General features: G+C 34.5%; 2 protein-coding genes across 2 annotated transcripts in view; both read right to left on the bottom strand.

Annotated features, from left to right (window-relative positions):
* LOC134274308 (cAMP-specific 3',5'-cyclic phosphodiesterase 4C-like) overlaps positions 1 to 19,376 on the bottom strand; it is a 78,952-nt gene extending 59,576 nt beyond the window's left edge. The window contains exons 1-2 of the mRNA XM_062756578.1: positions 19,303 to 19,376; positions 9,874 to 10,984 (exon numbers count right to left, since the gene is read on the bottom strand). Coding sequence (XP_062612562.1) covers positions 9,874 to 9,947 — 74 coding nt within the window. The 5' untranslated portion in view covers positions 9,948 to 10,984; positions 19,303 to 19,376. The remainder of the gene's footprint in view (positions 1 to 9,873; positions 10,985 to 19,302) is intronic.
* An 817-nt stretch (positions 19,377 to 20,193) lies between these two features.
* Positions 20,194 to 23,309, bottom strand: LOC134274310 (RWD domain-containing protein 3-like). Its single transcript, XM_062756583.1, has 5 exons — positions 23,193 to 23,309; positions 22,799 to 23,059; positions 20,819 to 21,081; positions 20,512 to 20,621; positions 20,194 to 20,410 (listed from the first exon to the last, which is right to left on the bottom strand). The coding sequence occupies exons 1-5, from the start codon at positions 23,266 to 23,268 to the stop codon at positions 20,272 to 20,274; spliced, it is 849 nt and encodes a 282-aa protein (XP_062612567.1). The 5' UTR covers positions 23,269 to 23,309; the 3' UTR covers positions 20,194 to 20,271.
* Positions 23,310 to 23,921: the final 612 nt, after the last annotated feature.

Raw genomic sequence — 23,921 nt, 5'->3', positions numbered from 1 at the left:
GACATATTAAATTGAAATTCATTTTTATATATTGAATATTCATATTTTAATTGATCTATTGTGAAATAAACAGACTTCTTCATAAAACAAATTTGATTTGGCATGATACACAGTTAAGAAAGATGTTTTATTTCTGGCAGCTTTCATTGGAAACCATTAAAAGCTTTTTCATCCTCAATAACAAAACTTCATCAGAAGAATGATATATATTAGCAAGCATTTAGCACAAAAATCAAAACAAGAGGCCTATGGGTCACAAACCTCATCTGAAGAAGAACAAAACATAGTTGGGAAAAAGAAGAATATTTTGAACGTGTGAGTTTCATTTCTTCAAGCCTAGAGGTTCTTATGAATATATCTGAGAAAGAATTTTTTTTCTCTTGTAAATATTACCATGTAAAAACTTTGATCCTTTAATATTCTGGCCCAACCTTATCCCATGGTCAGATAAGAAACTAAATTGAACAATTAAAGTTTATGAATGATGATGGAAAGAGACAACAATAAAACATCTGAGTGACTCAGGTGACCTAAATAACAAAGACAAGAGGCCTGTGGGCTACACAGCTCACTTGAGTAAGCTTAAGACCAAGTTTAAAATTGTTGAAGGTCAAAGTTTATGGTTCTGAGGTCATAGAAGACTACCAATGTATTGACGCAAGCAATGTGTGTCAAAAAAATCGTTCCTCTTCTGTAGTCTAACCCTACTGAGACCATAGCCAAGCACAAGCTGGAAACTGCAACTGAGGCTGCTTTCAAATAAGTTTAATCATTTCTGGCCTAGTGGTGGTGACTTTTTGAATTTTCCACTTTTGTTTAAATATCTCCCACTATGTGAACAATAAAAAAAATCTCCTTCAGTCTAAGATGCTTTGAGGAAAGTTTTGGTTGAAATTCATCCACAGGTTCTGCTAAGTAAAGTGGAAAATGTGAAATTCAGAGAAGCTACAGTTGAAGACTCAGGTGAGCTAATTACAAAAAGAGGAAACAAGACTCATTGACAACAGAAAATTAATGTTATGTCTAATGGAGAGTCAGTAATAAAATCAGAGGCTAATATCCTTTATCCCAGAAAATCAGAAGGTCAGTTTAGACAACCCATTATCAATAAATAATGACTCCATTCTAGGGTCAGATTGCCTTGAGTAGTGTTAAAGGTCAAATCTGGTGTTAATGGTCAAATGGGGGGCATTAATTCAATGTTATAAAGACATTTTGAATCATCAATTCTAGTCATTAATTCAATGTTATAAAGACATTTTGAAAAAAATAAGTGACTTAATACTTCTGCAATCTTTTCACAATTGCATGATCTGATTGAAATGTAATGAAATATCAGATCGCTTAAATTTCATATTGGAATACTAAAATGCCTGACTCTAGCTCACTAATTCACCATCTTGTCTCTCTACAAGTTCTCTGATTCATAACTGTTGACTGGGTGATGTATCTTTTTTGCATACATTAATCATAAGTACTAGAATGAATTCCATTTTTGTCATTAACAACGTAATAAAATTTCATCAATCTGAATTACCAGGCAGCCAGGTAACAAAAAATAGTTATACTAGGAATAGCTCCCCACCCCTCCTTCATTTTTGGGAAGGGGGAGAGAAAAGAGAGAAAATAGATTTCACATTCTCACCTCATAAAAATTTCCATCAAAGAATTCCAATGCTCAGAAAGAAGTTTATCTATAGAAAACACTAATTTTTTTTTTTTTAAAGTAAAATGAAACTTCTACAAAAACATTGATATATAAAGAAATGGTCAAGTTTTGAATAAAGTCTATACACTCTTAGAACTGAAGTTTGTAGTAAATTACTAATTCTTTCCACTTTGACCTTCAATTGTCACCTTGAACTGTCAGCTTAAAAGGCTCAGAATCAGGAAATAAATGTGAACACTTCATCAGTATAATTACAAAACAGACTTAATTAATACAATGTACATGTAAGTACAATGAAAGTATGATGAAAGAGGTATTTTTTGTGGAGGGTTAGGGTAATGTTTGTGGATTTCAAGGGTTATCCTTATCTAATACTTTACACCCCCACTCCAACTCCCCCCCTCCCCCCCCCCCCCCCAAAAAAGTCAACAAACTGATTATTTTAGAAATCTCAAATCTAAACCCATAATTGAGGACCTTCAAATCAAAAAATATTTTTGAATTCGTTATAACGATTTTTAACACACACAAACACACGAATTCGTTATAACGAATTTAATTTGTTATAACAGATTTTTTAAATTCGTTATAACGAATTTAGTTTGTTATAACAGATTCATTGAATTTGTTATAACGAATTTAATTTGTTATTACAGATTCATTGAATTTGATATAACGAATTTAATTTGTTATTACAGATTTACTTTGAGAAATTTTTCAATAAAAGTAAAATAGGATAATTCTTTCGACTTGAATTCGTTATAACGAATTTAATCTCTCTCTCTATTACAGATTTGTTGAATTTGTTATAACCAATTCAAGAATTTGGCTATAACGAATTCAATAAATCTGTAATAACAGATTAAATTCGTTATAACGAATTAAACAAATCTGTAATAATAGATTAAATTCGTTATAAAGAATTCAACAAATCTGTAATTACAGATTAAATTCGATATAACGAATTCAATGAATCTGTAATAACAAATTAAATTCGTTATAACGAATTCAATAAATCTTCAATTAAACAAATTAAAAAAAAAGTTCGTTATAACGAATTCTAAAAATCGTTATAACGAATTCAAAAATATTTTTGATAGGTCCTAAATGGGCTTCCGTAGAGAATTAATGCTGAGCCTTTATTGGTTTTGTGAGGAATAAATACGTTCTGGTAGAATTTGACAAACTTCTGATAAAGACATCATGTCTTTCTTCCAGTCATGTCAATAAAAATTTACAAGACATTTGTCATAAACAAAAAAATCCTGATAATCAAGAAAGATTGTGATCAACAAGTACAACAGAGTGAGTGAACTCAATTCAGAACAGCGTTTGTCATTCTCTTTAGGATAGATATGAATACCAGTTAAAGCCAATATTTATGAGGTAAACATTGGTAGGTGATATTTGTAAAGGGTCATCAACATTTTTCAAAAATCTCCTCTTTTTTCAACACTTTATGTCAAATGTTTTGTTTTTTGACAGCCATGCATATATTTATTTAATACATATGAAAAGGTCTTTTCAATTTTACTGTTTCCAAAAAATGAAATCCAAGTCATTTCATCAATTTACTTACATTTTTTTCTTCTCTGTTTTTGTTGTGATGAATCATTACAATTAAAAGTGATTTGTTTCTTTCTAATTTTTATTAATTCCTATTTACTTTTTTCAAAAATTACCAAAGGAAAAATATATACCATTATAATTAAAAGAAAGCACAATGTAAAATTCTCCATTCTGAAAAAACTCCTAGGTACTTTTAGTACAGGGTCAAGGGTCATAAAATATGGGATGAAGAAGGAGCAATGGCTTCTAAAAGTGCCAGAAAATACTGTTCCTTTAAATCAAACAGCACAACAAATGCTTCTATTATTTTACTAATTTTTAAAGATATACATTATCTAATATTAATGTGGACAGCTTAAAAAATATTGACACTACATGTATGGCCAAAAACTAAATATTCTTCTCAACAAATCTGGTGGCAAAGCACCAATTTAATCAAGAAATCAAATTTAGCTAGACTTCAAATTATTAAATATTTGAGACACCATAAAATAATTTCACAAACAGACACTGACTGGAAAAAGCTTGACTGAGATGACTTCTAACATCAGACCTTTTGCAGTTAGACTGTTTCCAGTGATAAATGAAAGAGCAAGAGAAAAAGGCTAAAACAAATCAAGCTTAATGTTTGTCTATGGCCGAACCCTGACAGGAATAAATACTCTCTGATTTAATTCCGATCCATCTGAACTCAATCAAAATCAATCGAGGGATCTTCTGCCTCATTTCCCCCTCAGTGGGACCGTGAACTACCACTGAATGTTAACGAGGGAGCTAAAAAAAGGTTAGAAATTGGGAAGCCCTACAGAATACAGGTCTGGACGTCTGTCTGAATCGCTCAATATAACACGGACTGAGGTTTATTATTAATCGTTAACATTTGATCTGTAAGTAAAGGAATTCAGCTATCTGCATTCTTCTATAAGGAAAAATCATGACCTTGAAAAAGAACAGGGATTTGTTGATCAAAGGCCCCCCTCCCCCCCTGCCAGTCCCCACCCCATTAAAGAACAAGATCTAAATGCTAAACTGTAACACCTTCTCCCTAGCTTTGGTTTAATGAAGGATTCTAAGAATTTCACCTTTTAAGCTTTAAATGACCCTTATTGGAATCCTAGAATTGGAATCCATTAAGATTTTATTAACCTGACACTAATTAGGTTGACAAGACATTTAAATATCTCAACAAATAATTAATTACAATTCTTATATATATACTGATTATCATTTATTAAGAGAATTGCTCTGGCTATAATACTACGTATATCAGAATTTATCAATTCCTTCCTTCAGCGTCACTTGCAAATTTTAATTTAAACTAAACTGCTCAAGGCATAAATTTAAGAAAACCACTAGGGATGTTGAATATTTATAAAAGTTGATGAATTCCACTAGGTCTTAAATTTTTTTTTTATCTCATTGAAATTTTGCTATTGTACAAAAGAAGTAAAGATTTTTTTTTTCCTGATCACAGGATATTGAGTTTCCTTCAGAAGCCAATTTATCAGCATCTTCGGAGCAGTGAAGAAGCGTATATTACGCTGCATTGACAAAAAGAACAACTGGGGGCTGGGAGTAAGTAGCAAATCAATGCTGGTGATTGAAAATAGCTTGTTCCTTTGTCCCGGAAATTGATTGAGTCTTGTCAGCGTAGTGAGAATTGTAAATGACTGAAAAGTCCTCCTCAAACTCCCACAATCCATCCTTTACTTAAAAAGATAATGAAAGTCGCTCAGCTAATGAAAATTCATGAAAGCCTTACATATATATAACTACAGATCAATCCTTTAGATCAGAACAAACATTTACATCATTTAAAAAAAAAACCTTTTACTTGCCATCCTTAAGAAAATCAGACACAGGAGGGATGGAGGGAATTTTTTTTTTTTTCAAAATTAATGATAAATTTAAAATTTTTGTTGAAAATCTCAATAAACAGTAAAAAACATATTTTGTGACTTTTTGAAAAAAAAGTATCTACCATCAACAAAGAATTTTGATTTTGCACATAAGTATTTTTATGTGGTGCATGTGATAACAAGCCAAGAATTGATTAAAAATAAAAAATATCTTCTTACTTTTGCTCAATAATTTTTTTTTCAGGAGGGGGCATTTTATTGAAGTGGGAGGCAATTCCAAACAAACAATTTTATTTTGGCCTTACTTCTTTAATTTTTTTCACAAAATATTTTACATTTGTAATTATCATTGCTTTATTTTAAAACCTTAAGGTTCATAAATCCTCTGCTCACTCATATAAAATATTTCTGTAACTCTATGACTTATGATTTTCCAAAAGAAACATATTTGTTAAATGAAATACAAACAATTTTAGCGTAGCTGGACAAAAAAGACACTTCAATTTGACAAATCTATAGAGGAATAATAGAAATTTATGTCATTAAGAGTTATCTCTCTTATCAGAGTATCGATAAACCTTATTCTATAATATTTCCATTTCTAAATTTTTTCTCTATAATAACCCTTTGAAAGTAAGCGGAGTTGATTTCCTGATAATTCTGCCGGAATGTAAATTAGGCAGGTCGATAGGTCAGGAGCTAAGGAGGCCTAATATGCATGCAAATCTCGTGCGCATCTGTCTCTGTGTCTGACGTTAAGGAGGCCAAATATGCATGTAAATCTCGTGCGGCTGCCTTTGTGTTTGACGTCAGTGTGCGAGGACTATCGAAATTGGCATGGAAGTCCTCGTGTAATTTAAATCGATTAGTCTACATTCTTAAGGTCTAAGTCTACAATTTTATTTCACAATGAAATGGAAATGTAAGGAATCACTCTCTAGTTTTGAGAGTATGCCAGGGACATCAACGATAGTGGGAAACATGGGATAATTTTAGCATAACGGGCTTCGCCCGTTATGCAAATTTTTATTTTGGCCTTACTTCTTTATGTTTTTCACTATTGTTGATGCCCTGGCATACTCTCAAAACTAGACAGTGATTCCTTAAATATCTTAGAAAATAGGATCCTCCCCTGTTTTATGTGATGGCCTCACTCCATTTATTTTCCGAGTTCCCTGGAATGTTGTACAGATCCAGACATGAACTTTTTTATGATTAGAGAGGAAGGTATTGTAATTAGTGATGAATTAGGGGGTACTGTTAGAGAAAAAGGTATTGTAATTAGTGATGAATTAGGAGGTACTGTTAGCAATCCACAACTCTGCTGGGTAACACAATTTAACATGTACTTTAGTTAACAAAAATGTCTGATAGTGGTAAAGGTTCATTTCTTATAACCCCAGTAACTTGATTATCCCTGTAATATATTGGTTTGTAATTGAATTAGGTGTGTCAGATAGCAGACCACTGAGTGAGATAACAGGAAGTTTGAGTTAATCAAGAGATGGAGAATAACGCAGTCGCAGACTCAATGGGATCTAAACAGGCAAGAAATCTACGCTGCCGGAGTTATCAGCCTTGACACAGCACTCTTATCTGTTCTTGTCAATAGACCAGGGGATTTACCGACACTGATACCGGCTATCCACTCTGTCAATTTCAATTAGCAATATCTGGACTTTAATCTCTCTTTATTTGATTATGTCATGTTTCACTGAATCCTTATATCAACGACAAGACTCTTGAGATTTGTCAGGGTTTGGCTTGGTTCGTTAATCACAAAGTGAACTCAATAACAGTTGCAATAAAATAACAGCCTATAGTCAGTCAGCTTGCTATTACCTGACTAATTTTTTAATTCAATATTTTTTTTTTTTGTTGAGAATAAATTCCACAAATTTGTTAACGTGATTTCAAAGACATGAAAATTTTAAAACCGCCTATTTCCTCATTCTTAAAAGAATATTTTACAAAGGAGTCATGGAAACCATCAGTAAAAAATTTTTCTCTCAAAACACTAATTCCCATGTAACTGTCAAAAAAGTGATGGCTTAAGAGGGATCCACCATCAAATATGCACACGTCTGTCAAACAAACTATTGACAGTGAAAGATTCGTGTGACAAAAAAACTGACGAGGATATTTAACATTATTGACATTTCCGTAAAAAATGACTTTTTAATGTTTTCTACGGGAGGAATTCCTTCCTCATTAAGTTGGCCAGAACATCATTAATGAGCAATCATCAAAAATTATTATTATGCCACCAAAAAAAATGAACTTCCAAAGATCAAAGATCTATAGACCTAACCCAACTAAGCTACAACCAATTTTCTGTAATTATTGACAAATGTGGAGTCGAGGAAATCACCTTGTTCCAGGCTTTACTGGGAAACTTTTTTCATGCAAATCATTACGGTATCATTTCATCTCGATGTAAAGGAGCAAATAACACAAAGAAACGCATGGAAATCATGGAGCCCTGGAATCCGCAGTGCATTCAATTTTTCGGAGATAAAAACAAATATCAAAGTAGAATCAAGATTTCTAAAGCAAGGATTTTCTGATCAATATGTCAAAAGGTTTCCTTTCCTTTGGATTTTCTACAAAACTCAACATACGAGAAAATTTGCCGAACTTGTGAATCATTCTTATTCAGACAGGAAACATTGATACCTCCAAAGAGTTTCTAAGTTTCATTTGAAACAGTTGCGAATCTGCTGCATGTTTAATCAATATATTAAAACTTTAATATTAAAACTTTACTGAGAAAAATATAAAAATGAATTTCAATCTACTTAGACAGGCACATAGCATTGTGTGTGTGTGTGTGGGGGGGGGGGGGGGGGGGGGGGGGCACCCCCACTTTTTTCATATAAAACATTTTACTATGTTAAATAAGGTTAATTGTTGTATGTTCAGGTAAAAAATAAAATGGAACTGAAAGAGGAGGGAACTTACACTACATGAATGAGTTATAATCTTCATATATGCATCATGCATGATCTTTAAATCTTGTAACAATAAAGAGGATATCAACCTCTTCCATTATTTCTCATACAAATTGCTTTTACATGTAGTAATTAACGACAAAATGCTTTGTCACCAGCAATTCATTTAAACAGTTTGTTACACAACAGCAACTCTAGCTATTAATTAGGAATCTTAATTCCTGTGTCAACTCCCGTATTTGTTCCACATGAATCTCTGTATTACACAACATAATCTCTTCTGTCACATTTTAATTCTGTAGATTTAGATTATGTTTTTTTTTCTTACATCACAATTTTTATGTCATTAGTACTTTAACCTGAAGAGACAACTTTCTAGTATTCTCCATACAGCATGCTTTCCTTAACAAACTTATTGCTACAATGTCATGTTTAATCAAGTAGTACATGTATCTGATTTTAAATATATATATTTCTACATCACCAGAACATTTGCATCACAAATGTGTCATCACCCCCCTCCCAACTCCAATAGGACATAAAGATGGAGCCCCTACATCACCCCATCATTCCCACCCACTTTTTGCGGGCCACTTAGTGTGCCATTTTCCTGTAGATTCCTGGAATGTCTAACGTCATTACACACCATTTGAGTGGTACTTAGTGACGTTTATTACATAACAGTCCTGCTTTGATCTGTGTTGTGACAATGATGACTTCACACCTGCATCATCTGTATGTTCTGTTGCAGAACTAGGGCACTGAACTGATCTTTTCTTTGTTCCCTAAATCGAACACTTTCCTATACTCAAATAAATATTATCAGAAAGTTGAAAGTTCCTGATGAAAGAATTCAACATTTCCAGGATAAAAATAAGATTTTTTTCTCCTCAATATATATATTCTTTTCAATGCTTACTTGAGCTTTCTATGTCAAAATAAAATTGTGATTTTGTTTTTCAATCAATTTTTATGCTATTTATTAAAAAATCATTTAATATTAAATTAAAATAAATTCAAAACACAAGAAGACTTGTTAGAATTATTTTTTGTCACTCAATTCCACATAGCCTCTTCAAGAATCTTTTATGACATCGATAGATTTTAGAATTAAAACAATCTTCGAGTAAAGAACAGGCTATTATTAAAATAACTGACCAAGCTTAAAATATGAAATTAATATCAAAAGGCAGATCAGAAAAGGTACAAAAAAAACCAACGTAGAACCAGGCATTTGTTCTGTGGCTCAAACTTTTGTAAAGCCCTGCATGCACATTTCTCCGATTTTTTTTTTTTTTTTTGGAGTCGCTGAGTTTCAGGTAACCAGGTTTAATTGGATTACAGTATTACAGACAAACTTTAACTGCTACTGAGCCTGGTAAAGGCTGAGTTATAATGGATAACAAATGATGCACTGCTATTATAGGTCAATATGCTGGTCAATAATTACCCGGTATAATAAAATACAGACAATATTATTCTGTCAATTCTCAATTCTCTAATACAAAAACATTTAAACTTCACCTATTTACATTTACCCTATTAATGTTTTATATACAAGGTCAGTCAGTTCAAAATTTTTAATCCAGAGCATAATTCAAATATTTCAATCATGTCATCGAGGTTTCAAACACACAGCTACTAAATGTGACTAAAACAAACTTAATGGCATTCCGTTTCAGTAGCGGTGAGTGTTTTATATGTACTATTATTTAGATCTGATATCTGTTCTAACATTTCTTTAGTTCCTATCATTCAGCACTGTGCTTGAATTCTCCACCCGACCCCCCCCCCCCACCCCCAATAAAAGAGGTCAGTAACTTACCGAACATTAGCCAGCGTGTGCCGTCGGCTCCGATTGATCCTCAGTTTCCCGATTTCCCCGCTCTCCACCTGCATTCTCCCGACTGTCTGTCTGTAACTCCTAAATATATCCTGACTTATATCCCTTCACTCATGTAAAAGAATTCACTCCTAGGAATAAACAGATGTCTTCCTGACTTCTGTAATAAGACACTGGACTTTTCTTCCCTCTCCCCCTGCAGCCAGCTGAAATCAATTAAAAACAAATGGCTAATATCTCCTAAAGTTAGGGTTAGTTTCTCACTGGGTCACAATCTCCATAGATTTCCCCTCCCCCTTTTGTGTTTCTCTTCACTCTGCTGCAGTCCCTACTGGAATCTGGTCATCTCCTCAGCTGTAATGTTCCGGTCCAAATACCAAGGTGATGTAAATTTAATTCCCTATAAGTTGATTACCTTGGCCTGGAGCAGAAAACTTTGAATTATCCACGCTTTAATAACAGCCTAGGTAGACCATCACACAATAACAAAGCTGTGGGCCTCTCTAGCTGGTCATCTGCTGACCCCTGCTGACCCCTGATTGACAGAAATCCCAGCAGATCTAGCCTGTCAGAGTCCTACCTCCATCTTAATTACACACCAAAATCTGTGTCACTCTCTCTCTCTCTGATGACTTAGTGACAAACGAGAATCCATCAACTTTCTGACATATGGAAATCTATAATTTATAAAAACATGTTTTTAAAATGCGAGCTCCAATTATAAATAACTTGTTTTTAATTCCTTTTCTTCTTGAATGTAATAAAATGGAATGTTAACCTCTGTTTAAAGGCTTCCCTATGAACAATGCCTGAAATCTTTGTTAAGTTACTAATCCATTAATCTGCGACTTCTGTAGTTAGTGGACTTAGTCAGGAGACAGTGAGGGAGGGTCGTCAACACTTGAACTGTTCCTCTCTCGAGAGCACATAAAACAGTGTCTGTCTCCCTCTATAATGCAGCCGCTATCTAATAGGTGGTATTAGGTGAGGATCCAAATCACTAAACAGGGAGTGGATCCAAAGCACTAATCTGGGAGTGGATCAATTCTCAGGGGAGGATCCAACATAAAATTTTTCAGCCAATTATTGGAACCTTGAAGAAAAAAGTTATTTGTTACCATAGAATTTTCTTGCATTTGCTATTAATGAATTTCTCTCTCTGTCTTAGGACCTTAACATTGTTACAATTGATTAAACACGGACGTAATAAGTGTTCTGGCAAATTACAGTGCCAAGTAATCAAATTCTTAATGATTAAACATCGGGAGTATCTCTAACAGATCTGTGTATGCTGACAAGAGGCCTGTGTGCCTGTAAGCTCACCTGACTAATTTGTTAAATTAAAAAGAACATAGCAGGTTCTCATGGATTCATATTACATGCAGTTAAATGAACAGTTACAAAAGGATAAAAAGGAATAAAAAGAAAAATAATATTAAACTCTGAATGTGATATGCAACTACCTTGTCTTCACCTTGAGTTTATTAATAGCTGCAGAACTGTAGTCCTCCTAAAATATTGATACTTCAGTGCCACCAATAGGGAAAAAATATTTATTTCACAAATTTGATTCTGTCAAATTTTTACCTCAACAGTGAAAAGGCTTAATTTCCAAAAAAATCTTGGACTTTTATTAACTGTTCTCAAAATTGAATCAGTACAAAGCAAATTGGACTGAACTGTCTTGATACCCAAAGTCCAAAATTATTGTGATGAAATTCTGCAGAAAGTCTATGACCGCCAAGGTTGTTAATCAATTTCATGCAGAAAAAAGTTAATGTCTAAACTATACTGAGAAATATATAGAAATGCAGTTCAATTTTTTTAGCACAATAAATATACACTTTTTTCAGTGGATGGCACTGTAGCTCTAAAGTTGTCTAACCTGACTTTTTCAGACCAAGTACCTGTTATCTACTGTACAGATCGTCAGCTGAGGTTTTAGTAGCTTGTTCTTCCCCTAAAGTTTGAATTTCCAAGTCAATATCGGGCTTATCTAGAACAGAATCTGTTGTCTTGTATATTTGTCACATGTTCTATGAAATTTGAGGAAGTTTTATGCATAAAAATATTCAAAGAGGAATCTGAATTCACTTTTTACAAATCAATATGCTACAATGGCCATGTTGGAATTTGATTCCTGGAGAGGAAACTAAGCAAATTTATTGAATTTCTTTGGCATTTGAAAACAAATAACAGTGACAGTTTGTGAAATGAGCAAGCAGTATTGGTTAAATAATAAAGATCAGATGAAAAGGTAGCCATTTTATACTGGATGTAAAAGAATCGGCAAACATATTTTATATCATCAGTAGAACATCTGTTACAGATTTTGTGCATCTTTGTACATGCATACAACCATTCAGACAAAACATTTGAGAAGTGTAAAAAAAAACATTTACAATAACGCGGAATAAAACTACATATAACAATGATGGTAATGAAAGGAGTAATAAATCCTTGAATCAGATTCTTGCTCTGAAAGTAGTTAAACATTTCTTTAGAATGAGAAATAAAAATAAGGCCTTTCCTTGATATTTGATCTCATATGACCTTGACCTTGAAGTAGTTTTTATATAAACTTCCATCTTGGCTATAACTTGGATAATTCAAAATTTAATTTTTTTAATATTTACATAATTTGTATATGGTGTCTTTTTTGTATGCCTGTGAGGCTAGATACAGTACAGTAAAACTCGGTTATTGCGAAGTCCTTGGGACCTGTGAATTTAATTCGCTATATCCGAAATTGGTTATATCTGTATAACAAATCGTATAACTATATATAGCAAATTTGCAATATGCACATTTTCATTGAAGTTTTACTTCCAAATATGTTAGGGAAACAATTATTACATAACATACTTTGGATAACTAAGGATTTTTTTTAAAGATTTGAATTTTAAATAACAAAACTTATTGAAACAAGAGGCCCAGGGGCCACAGCGCTCACCTGAGCACATCGGGCTTGAATTTACCCCCCCCCCCCTCCAGGCGTTCATCATTTGAACAAACTAGAATCTACATTACCTGAGGATGATTCCATATAAATATCACTAATCATAGCTTTGAAGTACTTGAAAAGAAGATTTTAAAAGGTTTCTCTATATATCCCCATGTAAAACTTGGGTCGGCCATTTTGGCCCCACCCTTCTCCCAGGGGTCATGATTTGAACAAACTTGAATCTACACTATCTGAGGATGATTCCACATGAGTTTCATCTTTCCTGGCTCAGTGGTTCTGGAGAAGGATTTTTAAAAATATTTCCTATATATTCCTACGTAAAACTCGGGTCGGCCATTTTGGCCCCACCCTTGCCCCAGGGGTCATGATTTGAACAAACTTGAATCTACTCTACCTGGGGATGATTCCACATGAGTTTCATCTTTCCTGGCCCAGTGGTTCTTGAGAAGAAGATTTTTAAAGATTTTTCCTATATATTCCAATGTAAAACTTGGGTCGGCCATTTTGGCCCCACCCTTCTCCCAGGGGTCATGATTTGAACAAACTTGAATCTACACTATCAGAGGATGATTCCACATGAGTTTCATCTTTCCTGGCTCAGTGGTTCTGGAGAAGAAGATTTTTAAAAGATTTTCCCTATATATTCCTATGTAAAACTAGGGTCGGCCATTTTGGCCCCACCCTTGCCCCGGGGGTCATGATTTGAACAAACTTGAATCTACACTACCTGAGGATGATTCCACGTGAGTTTCATTTTTCCTGGCCCATTGGTTCTTGAGAAGAAGATTTTTAAAGATTTTTCCTACATATTCCTATGTAAAACTTGGGTCCGCCATTTTGGCCCCACCCTTGCCCCTGGGGTCATGATATGAACAAATTTGAATCTACCCTACCTGAGGATGCTTTCACATGAGTTTGATCTTTCCTGGCCCAGCGGTTCTGGAGAAGAAGATTTTTTAAAAATGCCATTAATTTTTAATAAATTCATGATTATCTCCCCTTGGAAAAAGGCGTGGCCCTTCATTTGAACAAACTTGAATCCCCTTCACCCAAGGATACTTCGTGCTAAGTTTGGTTGAAATTGGCCCAGTGGTTCTTGAGAAGAAGATGAAAATGTGAAAAGTTTACGACGACGACGACAACAACGCCAACAACGACAACAACGCCAACAACGACAACGACAGACAACGGACAAATTTTGATCAGAAAAGCTCACTTGAGCCTTCAGCTCAGGTGAGCTAAAAAGTCAGTTCAGTAAATCAAATTTTGAGATTCTTGAAAATTTGTTAAAAAGAAGTAAACTGCATTATCTTTAACTTATACGGGTCTCAAATTCAGTTTGCTATATCCGTAAATTCGTTATATCAGAGTTCGTTATAACCGTAAAATTTTACAAAGAATTATTAAGAATTTGGCCGTGGACCACGAAAAGCTTCACTATATCTGTGAATTCACTACATCCATGTTCGTACTAAACGAGTTTTACTGTAATGATATATCATAAATAATATATTTATAATACTAAGACGCTAAACGTGGGGAATACAATATACGGTACTTTTTTAATTTGCTTGTTTGATCAAAATGTTTTATATATAAAGAAACCTTTCATAAGCCTTTCATACTGGTTAGCCAAGCACTGATATAAAAGAAATGCCAAAAAACACACAAATATCAAAGCATAATATATCTACTGAAAGCCAGAAGAAAGGAAATCGTAATCAAAGAAGTTATGAGTTGATATTTTAATAAGACTTCCAAAACAGCTACTGCATTAGGAATACACTTCATACAGTTCATGTAGGAAATCTCGTACAGGTTCACGTCAAAAGAAAATCAGCCTGTTCCCTTTTTTTCTGCCTTTATTTTGGAAGTTCTTGCATACCAAATAGATTGATAAATTGAAAACATTCCTAGGTACACGTTTTCATATGAATAACATCAAGTCAAACTGATTGATTTTCTAGTAAATCACAAAGGAGTTATTTATTTTACATTCTGAGTTAATTTACACATACAGTGGTTTTGGGAGGAATTAATCAGGGGTGAATGACTGGAATTTAATATTCAAACATCTCTAAGCTTTGTACATGGTACTGTAAACAGACTACAGTATAACATTATTCTCTCACAAATCAAAATAAGTCTTAAGATATCTCAAAGAAAAAAATGTAAATATGAAAGGGTATAAAATCAAATAAAACAAGAGGCCCATGGGCCACATCGCTCACCCGAGCATTTGTGGCTAGGAAAAAGTAGTAATTGGTTTACTATTGAAAAGTTTGAATCCAAAAGTTTGGCCCCGCCCTACCCCCGGGGGTCATGATTTGAACAAACTTGAATCTACACTACCTGAGGATGCTTCCATATAAATATGAGCAATTATGGCTTTGCTATTCTTGAGAAGAAGATTTTTTAAAGAATTTTCCTTTATATTTCTATGTAAAACTTTGGTCGGCAATTGTGGCCCTGCCCTACCCCCGGGGGTCATGATTTTAACAAATTTGAATCTACACTACCTGGGGATGCTTACATATAAATATGAGCAATTATGGCTTTGCTGTTCTTGAGAAGAAGATTTTTAAAGAATTTTCCTATATATTTCTATGTAAAACTTTGGTCGGCAATTGTGGTCCCGCCCTACCCTCGGGGGTCATGATTTGAACAAACTTGAATCTACACTACCTGTGGATGCTTCCATATAAATATGAGCAATTCTGGCTTTGCTGTTCTTAAGAAGAAGATTTTTAAAGAATTTTCCTATATATTTCTATATAAAACTTTGGTCGGCCATTGTGGCCCCGCCCTACCCCCGGGGGTCACGATTTGAACAAACTTGAATCTACACTACCTGGGGATGCTTCCATATAAATATGAGCAATTCTGGCTTTGCTGTTCTTAAGAAGAAGATTTTTAAAGAATTTTCCTATATATTTCTATGTAAAACTTTGGTCAGCCATTGTGGCTCCGCCCTACCCCCGGGGGTCACGATTTGAACAAATTTGAATTTACACAACCTGAGGATGCTTCCATATAAATATGAGCAATTATGGCTTTGCTGTTCTTGAGAAGAAGATTTTTAAAGAATTTTCCTATATATTTCTATGTAAAACTTTGGTCGGCCATTGTGGCCCCGCCCTACCCCCGGGGGTCATGATTTGAACAAACTTGAATCTACACTACCTGGGGATGCTTCCATATAAATATGAGCAATTATGGCTCTGCTGTTCTTGAGAAGAAGATTTTTAAAGAATTTTCCTATATATTTCTATATAAAACTTTGGTCGGCCATTGTGGCCCCGCCCTACCCCCGGGGGACATGATTTGAACAAACTTGAATCTACACTACCTGAGGATGTTTCCCTATAAGTTTCAACTTTCCTGGCACAGTGGTTCTTAAGAAGAAGATTTTTAAAACATACCACCAAATTTTCACTAATTCTCAATTATCTCCCCTTGAATAAGGGCATGGCCCTTTATTTGAACAAACTTGAATCCCCTTCACCCAAGGATGCTTTGTGGCAAGTTTGGTCGAAATTGGCCCAGCGGTTCTTGAGAAGAAGTCGAAAATGTGAAAAGTTTACGGACAGACAGACAGACGGACAGATGGACGCCGGACAAAATGTGATCAGAAAAGCTCACTTGAGCCTTCGGCTCAGGTGAGCTAAAAAGTAGCTCCTTTTTTAAATTGATCAAACTAATATCTATAAAAAAAAGAAATCCAATCCAAACGAGCATAAAATTTTCATCTTACTTTGCGTGTTTAACATTCAGAATCTATCGAGTCAAGTCAGACAGAGGAATCTTTTTATTAACTTTTTTCCACAGTATCCTGTATACTTATACTTCCTGGGGAAAAATTCAATTTCATTACAACCCTACCCATTAATCTATAGGTGAAGAGAGTTGTATCATACCGTTCTGTGAATAAAGACGTCCGATACTTAATCAATATAATGTCCTTCTCTGCTCAAGGTCATTTTAGATCATTTGATTATATCTCTTGGTAACCTTTAATTACATGATCTCCTATTGAAAAAGAAACCTCATCACCTCATCAAAAAATATTGACCAATCAGGCATCCTTTATATGACTTCCTGTACAGATGAGGGGAATTATGGGAGATTACCTATGGCTTGGTTAATTGTTCTGCCTGGTTGATCTTCCCTGATGTGGAGGAATTGATTGAGTTCCACGTTATTGATTTAAGTTTTTATCCCGGTTTCTTCATCAATCACCCTTCACTTCCCCATCCCTCATCCCCCCCAAACTCGGACCACTTCAGGGGATCAACTGACAAAGACAAATCATACTCCATAAAGGCACAAAGATTTTTGATTTTTTTCCCATAAAGAGAATCAATGGCATTGAAGACAAGTTTGTTAATAAAGAAGAAAAAGTGTTCTGAAAATGGCATGGTCATTTATACAGATTGATTAAGATTTCATGGTTACTTAAGTCATTAGATGAAATAGTTTGTTGATTCCATACAAATATTTACTACTTCAAAATTAATAAACTGAAAGTTCTAAAATTATGGCTTTCCCTGTGAACTTTACATAACAACACTTTAATTCACAATCATGTACATGAAGTGGAAAGGCTAATTAGTTAAAAAAGTTATAAAATGATACAATGTTTTCAGATTTGTAGACAAATGAAATCACTACCTAAATCTGATACATTTTTCAAGGCTTCAAAATATTTTTTTGCAATAATTGGTGAGTTTTTTAAATCAAATATGACAGGACATGTCTTGCTGCTGACCAGTCATATTTAATTTAAAAAAAAATCACCAATTTTATTCAGTGAAGAGAATATAAACAAACTTCTATCATCCTAAACATGGAAATCAAGACCAAACAATCTCCCATTAAAAGTCATTTTGAATTTAATTTTTCCCCAATCAATGCATGGGCATATCACTGCACCATCATGTGCTGAGAATTTCTCTGCATGTTGTTGGAAAAGTGCATAAGTGGTATAACAATGACCAGACCCTGGGATCATGAAATGTCGAAATCTTTATGTTATACTAAAATGGTGTAGAAGTCAAGCAGACCAAAAGTAATATGTTTTTCAATGTTTCTCAAAAGTGTTTTAATCTGCAAAGAACTTTATTCGGTAATAACCAATATATGCCCCCCAAATCAAACTTCGATGGAGATATATTTAATTAAGTTCTTAAACAGGGGAGTATATGCTGACTTCAAAGTACTGAATATTTTCATAAGTAATGACGCCATATGTACGTAATGACGTCACAAACATGACGTAAATTTCAGTTTTTTATGAATTTTACAGAAAAATGTACATATTTCGTCGATGTTTTGAGTAAAAGTCACCGAGCGCATGTGTGTTCAGGATCAATCTTTTGATATAATGTGTAGAATGATAATATCAATGAAATATGTCAATATTGTTCTTGAACAAACTTGCGCTCTATAAATTTTAAAGCTAAAATTGTTGAAATTTTGTCCATTTTGTCCTCTTTCTGAAAAAGGATATAAAATTGGACTAGTTTGTGACGTCATAACAACAAAAATTGTGAATACACTGTTTTGACACTATAATATATTCTGTTAATTTATATTTCTCATACAATTTATTGAATTCAGCACATTTCAGGAATTTTTCAAAATTTGACTTTTGTGGGGGCAAATATATGCAATACATGTATACCGCATATAGTTCTTTAGACAGTATTTCAATAATTAATATACATTTAACGGAGGATTGTAAATTTTAATTTAAATCTAAGTAAATTTTATGAAAATGAGACTAGTAAACACTTATGAAACAAGAAATTCATGCATCTCCTCAGAAACAAATCATACCTTTGTACATAATGTGTCTAAAACTTAATTCTGACTTGTGAGCAAATTCAAGGGCTCCCCTGACAAGATCTAAATGTATTATGAAATAAAACATACGCTTTCGAAGCCATATTTCCCATGTCTAAAATCAAGTTTCTCACTGAAAATGGAGATAATGCCTGTATAATTTTTCCAATTTTTTTTTTTACAAATATTAATTTCCATATTTACATATTGTCATAGGGCCATCCTTAAAAAAATGTTTGTTTGGAATTGCCGCCTGAAAGGTTTCAGACACAGGAGGGAGGGAGGGAAATTATTTTATTTTTTTAAATTGAAGAAAATTTTTTCAATTTTTGATAAAAGTCTCAGTAAATAGTAAATACATTTTCTGACTTTTAAAAAAAGTATCTACCATCAACAAAAAAAACATAATTTTACATAGATATGGCACTATATTTCAGTGTTTTGTATGGTGCATGTGATACATGTAATGGGCAAAAAAATTGATCCAAAAAAAAAAAAAAATCTTCCTACTTTTGGTCAATAAAATTTTTTCAGGAGGGGGCAATTTCAATGAGGCGGGAGGCAATTCCAAACAAACTATAATTTTATTTTGGCCCAGTTACCTTTAGATTTAGAAATCTTTTTGTCTTTATTCCTCAGAAAATTTTTAGTGCTTAGTCTGTTCTCCTTCCAGTTTCTGAAATGTACAAGTTATTTTATAATTATCTGAAATTATTTAAATATACATGAGTTATCTTTCATGAATCCAAAGGCTACACTGCATGATGAATTTACACGGATACATTAATTAATACCTATATATTAATTATAACACCTGTCATACATACACAAATTATGATTTACCTGTTACCTGAGAGGAAAAAGCAGCCAATTTACAAAGTAGGTCAGCTGTCCACAGTCCAGAGGGTGTTAAACTGTTCTGCTGAACAGTCAAAGTAGATCTCTCACATACACAGGGTCTTTATATAGTCCTGCCGCCCGACTGGACAAGGTAAGACAAAACTGATGGAGAGGAACAGTCAACACTTCACGATTACTTCTAAAGTACAGAACACATGACAAGATACGCTGAATCACTCTCCTTATACAAAGTCTGACTTAATAATGGTAACATTATCACTCGGACATAAGTATGGGTAATTCTGTCATCAATACTTGGAGATGGTCACTTTTCCAAAGCATTGGCCAAATGACGACTTGGGTGTAATCTCTCACCCATTAAAACCAGTTCACTTTTCTGGTATAGATAATGCATGATGAGACTAAAGCACATTCAAAGTACATGTACAGTGTATTAAAATGCAAGTAATTCTTGAAGACACAAATTAAGTGTGCTAATCCCTTCCCCCATCTGTTGACAGCTGTTACGCCTAACTTTTTGTTCAATTTCACGCATTCCCCTCAATAAGTATCCCATGAACAGTGATTTTGATGGACGGTGGAGGATTTCAGGTGAGGTTGAATGTCACTTAAAACCAAAAACAGTTTTTTCTGGTCAGAATTAAAAGTTTCGAAGAAAAAACTTGTTAGATGTAACCCTGACACAGTGGTTATAATTCTGGATCGGTCACTCATTTGGTCAGTGGAATATTCGAGGACTTTAGCAGTGGTAGAATGTGGTCTCGATACAAGGGCATTAACTCTGTCTGCTGGAAGATCTCCTCTACTTCCGTCTGACTGTGACACTCTGTCACCTTAAAGTCCTGGAATCTGTAAAAGTAAGAATATGTACTCAAAAGAAAGTTACGTTCACGGTGTGTATTTACAGATTTAAGGTGACTTTAACTCTGCCTATAATTATCCTAACTTACCCTTTTCCCTCTATGACTCCCTGAGAGAGAACAGACATCATTCTCTCCTTACACTTCCTCCCTGGACTATCCACGTCTACATTACTACTCCTCTGTAACTTTATGTACTCCTAATAAAACATTTCATATCCGTGTGTCAACAGCCAATAACAGTGGCATTATTTCCTAGTTCAAGTATCTGAACATATATCCAAGACTTCAAGAATTATAAATAGTACGTGTTGAAATTTAGAGAAACCTAAAATTACTAAAATGTTTTGCATAACTACTTCAGAAATGGTGTAACTTATCAAAAATGTACATTAACCTTGATATCAGCTGAACGTCCCTGAAGAACTAAGAAGATGAGTTTCCCCACAAAGACCAGACATCCCTGTATAGAGAGGCTGGAGACCCACTTCTGGATGGTCTGTATGTAGCGAGTCTTAGATCTCATGTGATCCAGCATCAGTACTGCTGTAACCGTCCCCTCCCCCTGGTCATTTATCCCTGACCCCCCTCCCACGGCCTCTGAGGGTGCAGGTGTTTTCTGACTACCAATCTCATCAAGACTGTGGTCTGTGGTTTGAGCTGAAAATACATGTATCAATAATTTATTAAAATAGATCAGGATTTTGTTGGAAAAAAATATGTCTTTAAAGAATTATTTAAAGTCTAAAACAAGAGGCCCAAGGGCCACATCGCTCACCTGAGAAGCTTTGTCCATTCTGTTCTTCACCCTTGTTATACATAATGCATCCCCACCCTACCCCACTGATCATTATTTAGACATTTTGAAATCTACACTACCCCATGATCCTTCCATGGGCACATGTGTTTCAGCTTTTTTGGCCCAGTGGTTCCTGAGAAGATTTTCAAAGATTTTTCCTATATATCTCTATGTAAAACTTTGATTCCCTATAATGGCCCCGCCCTTCCCCCGGGGGTCATGATTCCTACAATTTAGAATTTACACTACCCCAGAATGCTTCTACATAAGCTTCACTTTTTCTGGCCCAGTGGTTCTTGAGAAGAAAATTTTCAAAGATTTTTCCTATATATTTCTATATAAAACTTTGATTCCCCATTGTGGCCCCGCCCTTCCCCTGGGGGTCATTATTTTAACAATCTAGAATCAACATTATACCAGGATGCTTCCAAATAAGTTTCAGCTTTTCTGGCCCAGTGGTTCTTGAGAAGAAGATTTTCAAAGATTTGTCCTATATATTTCTATGTAAAACTTTGATACCCCATTGTGGCCCCGCCCTTCCCCTGGGGATCATGATTTGGACAATTTAAAATCTACATTATACCAGGATGCTTCCACATAAGTTTCAGATTTTCTGGCCCAGTGGTTCTTGAGAAGAAGATTTTCAAAAATGTTTCCTATATATTTCTATATAAAAATTTGATTCCCCGTTGTGGCCCCACCCATCCCCCGGGGGTCATGATTTGAACAATTTAGAATCTACATTATACCAGGATGCTTCCTTAAGTTTTAGCTTTTCTGGCCCATGCAGTGGTTTTTCAGATTTTTCACGATTTTTCCTATATATTTCAATGTAAAACTTGGATTCTCCATTGTGGCCCCGCCCTTCCCCCTGTGGTGATGATTTGAACAATTTAAAATCTACACTATACCAGGATGCTTCCATATTAGTTTCAGCTTTTCTGGCCCAGTGGTTCTTGAGAAGAAGATTTTCAAAAATTTTTCCTATATATTTCTATATAAAACTTTGATTCCCCATTGTGGCCCCGCCCTTCCCCCGGGGGTCATGATTTGAACAATTTAGAATCTACATTATACCAGGATGCTTCCACATAAGTTTCAGCTTTACTGGCCCAGTGGTTCTTGAGAAGAAGATTTTTTAATGACCCCACCCTATTTTTGTCTTTTCTTGATTATCTCCCCTTGCGAGGGGATATGTCCCTTCATTTTAACAATTTTAATTCCCCTTTACCCAAGGATGCTTTGTACCAAGTTTGGTCAAAATTGGCCCAGTGGTTCTTGAGAAGAAGTAGAAAATGTGAAAAGTTTACAGACGGACAGACAGATGGACAGACGGACGGACGACGGACAAAATGTGATCAGAAAAGCTCACTTGAGCCTTCGGCTCAGGTGAGCTAAAAAGTTGGAGGTTGAGGACATAAAAGCCTTTAGTAACCAAAACACTGATACATGTATGTAACGCATGTTAAAAAAGCACTGATATTACATGAATCTCATCTGATATGTGATACTGAATTGTAAGAGTGTTGAGATTTGTACATAAATTCTGTTGGGTTCCTCTTTATACACAAACCATACCTTCCACTGAGACTCTGTGATTTATCATTTCCTGAGCTTGATTCAGTAAGTCAGTTATCATGGGGCTACCCTCTAAACGTGCGCTCAAGTCAGTGAGGCAGGTCATCAGTTCCCGTGACAACGACCTGTCTTCACACTGACAGGATATTGTTGGTGGTTGCCCTGGATACAAGGAAGGAAACTGCATTCTGACTGTGACTGTAGGAGTTACTACCCCTTCTCCTTGAAGCCTCACCACCAGCTCTGGACTGCCTGCTGTGTCTATCAGAGAATACAGTTTTGTTTTCTAAGTTATGCAGTCCAGAAACAACATATGTATACTGCAATAATCATTTCAAAAATATTTACAAATGATCTGCCTCTTTGAAATCTATGAAATAATTTAAACACTGACCATTGATGACACACTCTCCCTGCCGACAGTAAATGGACTGGACAACTTCCAGTTCTTCCCATAAATCTTCTGACATACCAAGTCTACTCTGATCTTATGTTTCTACAGAATTAGGAACAAAGATTCAAAGTTTATTCCCAACAGAACTGTCTGCACCAATTAACAATTGACTTTCCATTTGTTCCAATTTGAAATACAGTTACTACAGGAGGCATTTTAAAATGTTTTGCTCTTTTAAAATTTTCATTCTTAATTGTCTTCATTTTCTTTTAAGAATTATTTCTATAGAATAGAATAGAATAGAATTTATTTCCAATCATGGACCCACTGGGGGCATAACACAGATACAAGCATAATATCACATAAAATAGAGAAAGTGTACATAATAAAAATATTCAATCAATTTTACCATGGTGGTGTGCAATATTGTAAATACAATGTAGTAATGTTCAAAAATCACATAATTACATGTATATCTTTCTGTTATTATCTGTGAAGAGAATAGCAAGTGCAGCAAGGCGGCGCGAAGCATAACGAGCTCAATACACTAACATGTTCGAAAGAAGGAATTCGGGTTGAAATCTGCACATTGTTCAAAAAAAATTTTATCGTACCACATGAAAAAATTCTTCATTCGCAATAATCCTTTGAGGTGCATAGCAACATGGTGGCTAAAACATAGCAACAACTTACATTAAAAAAATACAAAAAACAATTTAATGCAATCTC

The sequence above is a fragment of the Saccostrea cucullata genome, unplaced genomic scaffold, assembly GCF_032062105.1.
Source record: "Saccostrea cucullata isolate Sc308-1 unplaced genomic scaffold, CSIRO_AGI_Scuc_v1 ctg553, whole genome shotgun sequence".
Classification (NCBI taxonomy): Eukaryota; Metazoa; Mollusca; class Bivalvia; order Ostreida; family Ostreidae; genus Saccostrea; species Saccostrea cuccullata.
The sequence above is the reverse complement of the archived record's forward strand: the minus strand, read 5'-3'. Positions and strand labels throughout refer to the sequence as shown.